At 62.8% G+C, this 9,039-nt stretch overlaps 3 protein-coding genes across 3 annotated transcripts; 1 reads left to right on the top strand and 2 right to left on the bottom strand.

Annotated features, from left to right (window-relative positions):
* Positions 1–78: 78 nt before the first annotated feature.
* On the bottom strand, positions 79–2,107 carry EMIHUDRAFT_458028 (hypothetical protein; the record flags this gene model as incomplete). Its single annotated transcript, XM_005775802.1, has 5 exons — positions 1,742–2,107; positions 1,107–1,649; positions 742–1,028; positions 448–498; positions 79–225 (listed from the first exon to the last, which is right to left on the bottom strand). Coding segments are annotated over exons 2-5 (987 nt in total), but the record flags the coding sequence as incomplete, so codon positions are not given.
* Positions 2,108–6,840: 4,733 nt separating this feature from the next.
* On the bottom strand, positions 6,841–8,218 carry EMIHUDRAFT_239714 (lipoate-protein ligase A; the record flags this gene model as incomplete). The annotated part of the gene is made up of 3 exons (XM_005775803.1): positions 6,841–7,071; positions 7,138–7,875; positions 8,069–8,218. The coding sequence occupies 3 exons, from the start codon at positions 8,216–8,218 to the stop codon at positions 6,841–6,843; spliced, it is 1,119 nt and encodes a 372-aa protein (XP_005775860.1).
* A 79-nt stretch (positions 8,219–8,297) lies between these two features.
* Positions 8,298–9,039, top strand: EMIHUDRAFT_239715 (glycine cleavage system protein H; the record flags this gene model as incomplete). The annotated part of the gene is made up of 3 exons (XM_005775804.1): positions 8,298–8,504; positions 8,634–8,820; positions 8,948–9,039. 3 exons carry the CDS (start codon positions 8,298–8,300, stop codon positions 9,037–9,039), a joined length of 486 nt encoding a protein of 161 aa, XP_005775861.1.

The raw sequence follows: 9,039 nt of genomic DNA on the forward strand, positions 1-9,039 counted from the left end.
GCGGGGGAGGAGAAGGCGGGGGAGGAGAAGGCGGCCGAGGAGAAGGCGGGGGAGGGGGGGGAGCCGAGTGTGCGGCCTCCTCTGTCCCTCGCGCTGCAGCGGCCGGTGGGGGCTGCAGGTCGGGCACGGGAGTGGGATCATGTCGCTCGGCGGGATGAAGCTCGAGTTGACCAGCTCGAAAGCGCCCTTGCCCGGGCAGCGCTCGCGGACGCCGAGCGCCCACGCCTGCTTCGTGAGCACGCCAACTTTAGGGCGGGAGGACGGCGTGTGTAGTGCGTTCGGAGTACTGCGTGAGTAGTGCGGAACGCAGCGGACGACGGCGTCTCCTCGAGCGCGAGTGTGAGTGCATGGGTCTGCTCCCGCATCTAGGCCTCGAGATATGGGGGGGAGATATGGGGGAGATATGGGGGAGATATGGGCCTCTCTTCCGCATCTAGGCGCCCAGGCGTAGGCCGAGCGCGCCGAAGGGTCCTCGAGAATGGTGAGGAAGAGGGCGACCTGGGAGGAGGGGGAGGCGGTGGGGGCGGGCTCGGTGGAGGTGGGCTAGGAGGTGGGGGAGACGGTGGCAGGGGGCGGGCTCGGTGGGGGTGGGCTAGGAGGTGGGGGAGACGGTGGCAGGGGGCGGGCTCGGTGGGGGTGGGCTAGGAGGTGGGGGAGACGGTGGCAGGGGGCGGGGTGGGCTAGGAGGTGGGCTAGGAGGTGGGCTAGGAGGTGGGGGGGATGGTGAGGACGAGGGCGGACCGTCTCGCGCTGCGGGAGCGTCAGGCTGCTCTGGCCGGTGAGCATGGGATTGCCTTGGACCAGCGCACGAACGCGAGGGCTGGGCACGCCAGCCGGCGTGCGTGGCTGGCCGTCGGGGGCGTACCCAATCTGGAGGCTGCGAGAGAGGAGCCGGCGCCTCGCCCCGTCGGGCTGGGGCTGCGCGGCGAGCGTCACGAGCGCATCTAGCGACGCCCCTCCGGCCGCGCGCTCGAGCTGCCGCCGATCTCTCAGCGGAAGGCCGAGCGCGTGCAGTGTCGCGCGCGCGCCTGCTCACACGTGGAGGTGTGAAGAGACGCCGTTCACAGCTGCGAGTCGCCACGTGTCGCGCGCGCCGCCCGACGCGCCCGCAGGGAGAGCGTCGGCGCGGCAGTCGTCATGGAAGCCGCAGTTCCGGCACGACGGCGCCAGCCGCCACTCCTGCGACCTGTACGTCTGCTGCTTGCGCCGGCGGCTGAGGAGGGCTCGGAGGCCGCCGCCGCCCCTGAGGAAGGCGTCGACCTTGTCGCGCACCTCCCGGAGGAGGAAGGGCGCCGGCGCCGCCTCTCCGTACAGCCAGACACCGCCGTGCCGCGCGAGGCGCAGGTGGCGCCGCACGCCGGCGAGGCGCGGGTCGGTGGCAATGAGCGTCTCGAGCAGCAGAGCGTAGTATGCCACCTGCACCATGGCCCCTACCTTGACCTTGCCCGTCGCCTTGGCGTCGATGACAGTCAGCTCCGCCACGACCGCGCCGCCGCCGCCGGAGACGAAACGCAGCAGCAGGAAGTCGACGTACGAGTTGGAGAAGCTCACGTCGCAGTGGTCGAAGGGCGGCCCGGCCGGTGCCTTGAAGAGGGGCTGGAAGAGCATCCACGGCGGAGAGGGCGTGCCGTTGGCGGCGGCCGCGGCGGCGCCGGCGGCGAGCAGCACCTCGACGGACAGCGCCTCGTGCTCGCGGCTGTGCTTGAGCTTGTGCAGGGAGGCCGGACCACTGCTGCTGCCCAATCTGCGTCTCCCAGAGGGCGCCGCGGGACGAGTGCGCCGTGGTGAGCGGCTTGTCGAGGTCCTCGATGTCGTCGGGCTTGTAGCCCCTGCCCTCCCGCTCGCAGAGGCGGTGCAGCATGCGGTCGCACTCGCCGGAGTTGAAGTAGGAGCCGAGCTTGCTCGCCGAGACAGCGAACGGCTTTCCCTCGGCCAACCACGGGGTGCCGCGGCTCGCGGCGAGGCAGTCCGTGACGTGCTGCAGCAGCGCCGATGGGCCGCTGGGTAGGCGCTCGCAGCACACGGGGCAAGTTGGCTTTGCGCCGGTTTCCTGCGCCAGGACGTCCTCCACGGCACGCCACTGCCAGTGCGCCGTAGGCAGCCCGTGGAAGAGGCGCAGCGGCGCAGCCTGCGTGCCGTCGTCGAGAGTGATGCCTCTGTCGGCGAGGAGCCGAAGGAGCGCGTCGGTGGTCGGCCCGTACTCGAGGCTTGCCGGCTCGCACGGCGATGTCATGCCGGCGCCCTACAGCCTGGCGCGAAAGGCGTTCTAGGCGCGCGGGCGCACGTGCGCCGCAGGACGCGAGGCTGACCAACCTGGGGCTGGGACGCGACCAGGCGTCCAGCGAGGGTTCGGCCTCCTTTGATTTTTTTTCGTTTTAGGTATATTGTTGGCAAATCAAGACACAGAGCTCACACAGAATCACAGCGGGAGGAAAGCGGCGAGTCGCAATTCCTGGGGTCCTTGTGGCGGGCCACCCTGTCCAGAGAGGCATGGATGCCTTTGATGGTAAGGTTGCGCGTTGACACCCCGCCAAGTTATATGCCAAGGGGTGCGATCGAGAATCGGCTCACGCACCTCTGCTCGCGTACCCTCACCCATAGAATTGTCACCGCCAGTGAGTGCGAGATAGGGCTAGCGGCTGGCGGCTAGCCCCTGAGGAGAGTGACCAGAGACACCTCCCTCACATGACCCCACGCACGGTCTAGTCCGGCCTCGCGGTCGGCGGAGATTGCTAGAGGCCGAGCAAGCCTGCTCTAGCCTCACGCGTTCGCCCCTGTTGTCTGTTGTTTGTTGTGCCCTTGTTTGTTTCTCTTGGCACCTGGGAGTGCTGGGGGGGGCGACAGGGAGAATGTGGCCCTGAGTGATGTGTACGCCAACTCAGGGTGTGTGGCAGCCAGCTGGCTGTGTGTCTTGTGAGCTTGTTTGTGTCTGTGTGTCGTTCGTGCGTGTCGTCATCATCTGTCTCGCGTCCACCCATACCGCGCTGGTGTCCAGTCTGAGCCTGGCTGTTCTTCACCTTTCTACCTACCTACCTCCCTCATCACCTCCCACTGGTTGTTATGACATGACTCGGCCAAATAAATAAATAAATAGAGCAGTTATCTCCAGGGAGAGATGGGCGACGCACACGAACACAGAGGGACAGTGCGCACCCCGTGTGTGTATCGCGCGCCTTGCGGGGGGGGCGCGGAAAAGAGGACCCCGCCCCGCTCGCAGGGCGTGCATCACACAGGTGGACTGTGTGACTCCTCGGGTTTCTGGGACTCGACAGAGGTGTGCTAGTCGCTATTCTCCGACAATTCCGACATGTCTGACCGTCAGAAAACACGCCTCCGTGGCCCGGGTTACACCAATCCTCGCTACCCAACGCGGCCAAAGGATATCCACCTCGAGAACCTCGAGAGAGAGACATGTCTGACGGGCAGTTTGGGCTCGAGCGGTCGCGGTCGCGGCCAGTGCGGCCAGCGCGCGGGGCCTGGGGCGGGTTGCCGGGCGAGAGCTCGACCCACGCGCCGGAGCGCGCGTGGTGCTTGAGCAGCCGGGCGGTCGCCGCAGCCACCTCGAAGGGTAGCTCGTCGAGCCACTCGCCGAATGTGCCCTCGTCCTGCGCCGCAGCGAGGGCTCACCTAAGCCGGTACGCGCGGCAGGCCCGGCTCCGGCGCCTCGGAGTCGCGGCGGCGGATTTCTTGGATTTGCGAAAGCCTGGTTGTGAAATTCTTGGATTTGGAGCCTTCGCCATGGTACACAGGTCCACAGGCAAAACGAGGCCCAGCGTGCAGTCGCGAGTCGCCTCCATGCCTGCTGCGCTCCCGCGACGCCCGCACTGCGCCCGCAGCGAGCCCGCGCCCAACGTGCTCTGCGCCGTCTTCACCTGCGCCATCGCGGCGATTGCGAGCGGCGGGTTCGCCTTCTCGCTCGGGTCTGACAGCTTCCTTCTGCCTTTCGTTGTGCCCGGTGCGACGGCGCTCACGACTGTGCGCGGGCCCGAATGGTCCCCCAAGAGCAGCAATAACACAGGGAAACACGCGACGGCCACGTGGCACAACGCCGTGCTCGGCGGAACAAAGCAGGTCGAGGGGGGCGAGCTCATGCATCACAGGTTTCCCCGGCACTTTGCCAGCGCCTTGCTGGTGACCTCAGCCGCGGTGGGACGGGTCCTCGATGTCGCCCTGCGCTCTAGCGCCGTTGGCGAGGCGAGCTTGTGGTTCACCGGGCCGCGACTGTCGCTCGACGTGCTCAAACTCTTCATCCTTGTGCTCGGACTCAGCGACGTTTGGGCAGCCCCTCGGCCAGAGGCATTCGTGCTGATGCTGCCGGAATACTTTGAGGTGCTCACACACACACACACACACACACACACACACGCACACACGCACGCACGCACGCACGCACGCACGCACACACACACACACACACACGCACGCACGCACGCACGCACGCACGCACGCACGCACACACACACACACGCACGCACGCACGCACACACGCACGCACACACGCACGCACCGCTTGTGGAGAAGTTTACCTTTCCTTACCTTACCTTAGGTGCTCCGCCGCAAGTGCAAGCCAATCAAGATGCAAACCAGCTGTCAAAAAATGGCGTGGCATCTCTTTAAGCACGGATCGAATTCGACTAATGCCACAAACTGTACCTCCCACCAGCTTGCAAAGGACATTCGCGCTGTCAAGAAGGGTCGGACATGTCTGATAAAAAGGTCGGATGACGCATCAAGCTACAAAGATGCTACACACACGCTGTGGCTAAGCTGGCTCGCACCTTCGATGAGCGATGTGCAACTGGGCGCGCGCAAGTTGGAGGAGATACTGGCTGGTGTGCGCTGGGCAGTGCTGCTCTCGTGGGCATTGTTCCTGGTGCTGCCGGCAGCCCCACGTCAGAATGCAGCGGCGATCCGCCGCCTCTCCACCCTCTCCTTTGTGGTCGGAATGGCATTGTACTTCTACATGCTGGTCGGGCTTTACTGGCAGAAACCGTGCCACCACATGCAGCCGCTCATCCTGTTCATCCCGGCTGCGGCGTGCATGATCCCAGCCATTCATGGCGGCTGGCCACTTCGTGGCGAAGCAGCAAGCTGGCTCGGACAGTACTTGCTGTTCGGCATCATGGCTCCGCTGTACCTCACAGCGGGCCTATGCAAAATCAGGTACCACGGCGTGACACAGGTCTTCCTTTCCTCTGGCTGGATCGACTTTGCCTTGGGGTCCTATGCCGCTTCTGATCAGCTTGGCAAGGGAAAGTGGTATATTCCTCAGCTTTCCCGGTGGATGCTTGACATCGATCGCCTCGTACCCCTGTTTTCGTGGGGTGGGATGCTCTTTGAAGTGGCCATGCCTGCTGCGGTCATTGTGCTATCGCCCACGTCACGTTGGCACAGGCCTGTCCGGCAGCTCTTTGCTGCTAGTGCCATCGGCTTTCACGTGTCCATGTTCTTTGTCTGCGGCGCGAACTTTTGGTACAATGGTGTCCTGGCAGCTGTGCTGCTGGCCGCCGACTTGATGGATGCGAGCCCAGCGCCCGAACTTGCGCACAGCGGCAGCAGCAACTCGGTCGTCAAGATGTGCATGTCTGCTTTCACGAGCGCGATGCTCTTCGGGTGGCTCCTCACATGCATCGATGCGGACATGGGCTTTGCACTTTCTAAAGGGGCTGGGTGGGGCGAGCCGAGGCACAAGGGTGTTGACCGGCTGCTTCCGTTCTCGCTGCACGCCATGTACACCAAGGGGATGAAGCGCGGCGCGGCACGACCAGGGGCTGCCTCCTCCATGACGATCGCAGCTCTCGTCGCAGCCGGCTACGTTTGGAACCGCAGGCGCACGTAAGGCGGCGGTGCGGCGGTTGAGCGAGGGCTGCAGCGGCACATGCTCACAGCCTGTCGGCGGCACGATAGGGATCTTCACATCTTCTGCCGCCCTCGAGCGGCGCAGCGGTCTGCGCTCGCAAGTGTATTCCCTTCCTGGTCCCTCGCGATCGGTAGTGAGCGACATAGCTTCGCGAAGCGTTGTAGTAGGGTTTGGCGTATGCCCCTGCGTATGCCCCTGGCCTCGAGATCGGGAGCGGTGTGCGAATCGTTGCGGTATGGGGAAGGGGGGAGGGGAGGCGTGCGAGTGTATTCCCTTCCTGGCCGCGGTCGGGAGTGAGCGACATAGCTTGTGCGCCGGGCCCCGCGTTGCGCATGGCATTCAAGGCGAAGTCCTCCACTGGAGGAGATTAGCGTGTCGTGTTCTTCATTAAGTAAAGCTAGAGTCCTTAACGGGCATATAAGAAAACCGAAATCTGGGCGCTACGCACCGTTTCTTAAACGGAGTCACTAAGTAAATCGGGTCCGGCTGGTCATTTACTTAGTGAAAAACTGGCAGTTATTAACTGGTTTCTTAATCCAAATCCTGCAAAATGGTAAGCTGGTTTCTTAATGTCACGGTTTCTTAATGCCCGTACAGTAAGGCGGTCGGCTAGGGGGTAATAGATGTCAGGGCGTATGGGGTCACTCTGACCTGTACCTCGACGCCACCTCGACGCTGTACCCCTTGCGCTCGCTGTTGCGGGCTCTTGAGTCTGCTCACTGCTCGCACACAAGTAACGGGGGCGGTGTCTCGTAGTGTTCCCGCCGTCTATGTTCCCCGCATCCGCGCTCCTCTTCGAGGGCCAAGAGGCGTTGTACCGACGCAGCGCGCTGTCAGGAGAACAGGACCTCAAAAGTACCATAGTAGTTTCAGTTAAGGACGCCCTTTCAGGACGATCCGCTCTCTCTCATATCATAGCCGGCTGAGGACCTCGAGACGGTTGTGGCCGATTCGACAACAGCTGAGATGCGGGATGCACGCTACCCGCTTTCGGGCGAGTGCCCAGCGGAACTGATTTCCAACGCCAGCCATGCCTTGATCTTCTCGAGCAAGCGTTCCTCTTGCTGGTGCGTGGTTGCATCGTCGGAGGTGGAGCCAATGGCAGTGCACTCTGCCTTGCTCTGTGCGAGTAGTGCGTGAGCACGAGCATCGAGCGCCGACAAGATGCTGTCGGCATTGTACGGCACAGAAGTTAGCAATGCTTGTAGCGCCTAGCAACACGGGCACGTTCTCATGCGCACTGCTAGGGGGTCACACACGAGAGGCAAGAAGATAACCTCGACAGCGTCGACCAAGAGCGCATCAGAAAACACCTTGGCCGCTCGTATTATGCCGCGATGCACATCCAAATGCAGCGTGAACATGCCAAAGTCGTCGATGCGAGTCTCAAGCGTGTGCGAGAAGTCGGGTGTCTTGCCAAGGACCCATGCCCAGCTCGTGAGTTCCGCCATGCGAGCAACAAACGCTTGTTCGGCAGCAACGGCATTTGACTTGTCGACGCGCTCCACCGTTTCCGCAATCGCAAATTCGGCGGAGAAGGCCGCTGCCAATGCCGCGGAGACGGCCGCGTATGATGAATCGGATACGTGTGGGTGCTGCCTGAGGTTAATGACGCGCGAAGCAACGCTTTTGATTCCTTTCGACGCGAGCTTCAGCGAATGGGGTGTTAGGTAACGGCCGAGGTTCTCCATGTTTGCATCGAGCAGCAACGTTCCATGATGCATCGACACGGCATTGCCATTTGCGTCATGTGCGTGCTGGAAAGCTGAGCCTGACACCTTTAGCGTCCTGTCGTCAATCGTGACAGTGACGTCGTTTCTCCCCGAGCGATTAGCATCCACGCCAAGATCCTTTAGAGCTTTTGCAATGATGGAGAAGTTGATATCGACCGAGAAAGTAGAGCGAGGAGCGATGATCGAGAAAACAAGCACCCCGCCATCAAGGTACACTGCCCCACCTCCCGAATGACGGCGCACAAGCGCGACTCCGTCTGCTTCGAGCGCCGACATGTTGACCTACAGAACAACTGAGCACGATAAAACGATGCAGGGACCAGCCAGCACGAGAGCGACGCACATACCTCTCGCCACGCATTTTGGTGGCGCCCAATGGTGACAACGGGCAGTGTGTGGTGCAGGAACAGAATGGGCGCGAGCACAGCTGTATCCTTCAGCAGGTAAGCCTGTGTGGAGGCGGAATAATGGTTACGGTAGACTCGACTGGCCGGAGTGAGAGTAATGGAGTCGCCTCGAAGGCGAGGTTGAATGCAAGATTGGACTCATCTGAGAAGATGATGCGCGCGCTGTTGCACTTGACGTCTGCGACGGTGGCTAAACAGAGCAGCAGGCCCGCCCGCATATACGTACATATTCGCTGTGCTCCTGACGTCCCTTCGGGGAGCACCGCCGAAAAAGACGTCCCGCGGGTAGCACCGCCGATGAAGACGCCTACCAGTCGTGAGACGGGGCGCGATCCGGTGGGGGCCACGCCGTGCGAGCCGCGCTTACGCGTGGTTCTTCTCACTGCCCTCGCGGTCGCTTCAATCGGCGCATTCGCCGTCCTCAGGGTTCAAGACGCAAAGGCAATTCAGCACGATGATCTCGCGCCCAACCGTGAGAAGTCAGCAGGAACCTACTACACCAAGGTTCCATCCCCGCAGTTTGAGCCCGTATAGCCCTTGATGGTTCGCTGCCTTACCTTGCAGCGACGAGAGCACCCCACGACAGGCCCTCGCAGCGTGGCCCAGCTCCTCTGCCGCCTCTGACCCTCGCAGGACCACGAGTGGGTGAAGGTGGAGGGCGATATCGGCACGATCGGCATCACCAACTTCGCGCAGGAGGCGCTCGGTGATATCGTCTACGTCGAATTGCCCGAGACAGGCGTTGAGTTCGGCAAGGGCGCGAGTATTTGCGCCGTCGAGTCGGTCAAGGCAGCCTCGGACGTCTACTCGCCCGTTACGGGTGCTCGAGTCCCCGCGATTATGCGCCGTTCCCTGCGTCCTCGCTGCCCCTTGACTGCTCTCTGGCCTCCAAGCTCTCCGCTTTTTCCCTCTGCGTTGCCCCGACCAATCACCTCCCTATCGGTCAGGCGAGGTGACTGAGATCAATGAGGCGGTCGACAATGATTCGGCAGTCGTCAATGGGTTGGGGCGAGTAGATGGTATGGGTTGGGGCGAGTAG

Source organism: Emiliania huxleyi (genome assembly GCF_000372725.1).
Source record: "Emiliania huxleyi CCMP1516 unplaced genomic scaffold EMIHUscaffold_293, whole genome shotgun sequence".
Lineage (NCBI taxonomy): Eukaryota > Haptophyta > Isochrysidales > Noelaerhabdaceae > Emiliania > Emiliania huxleyi.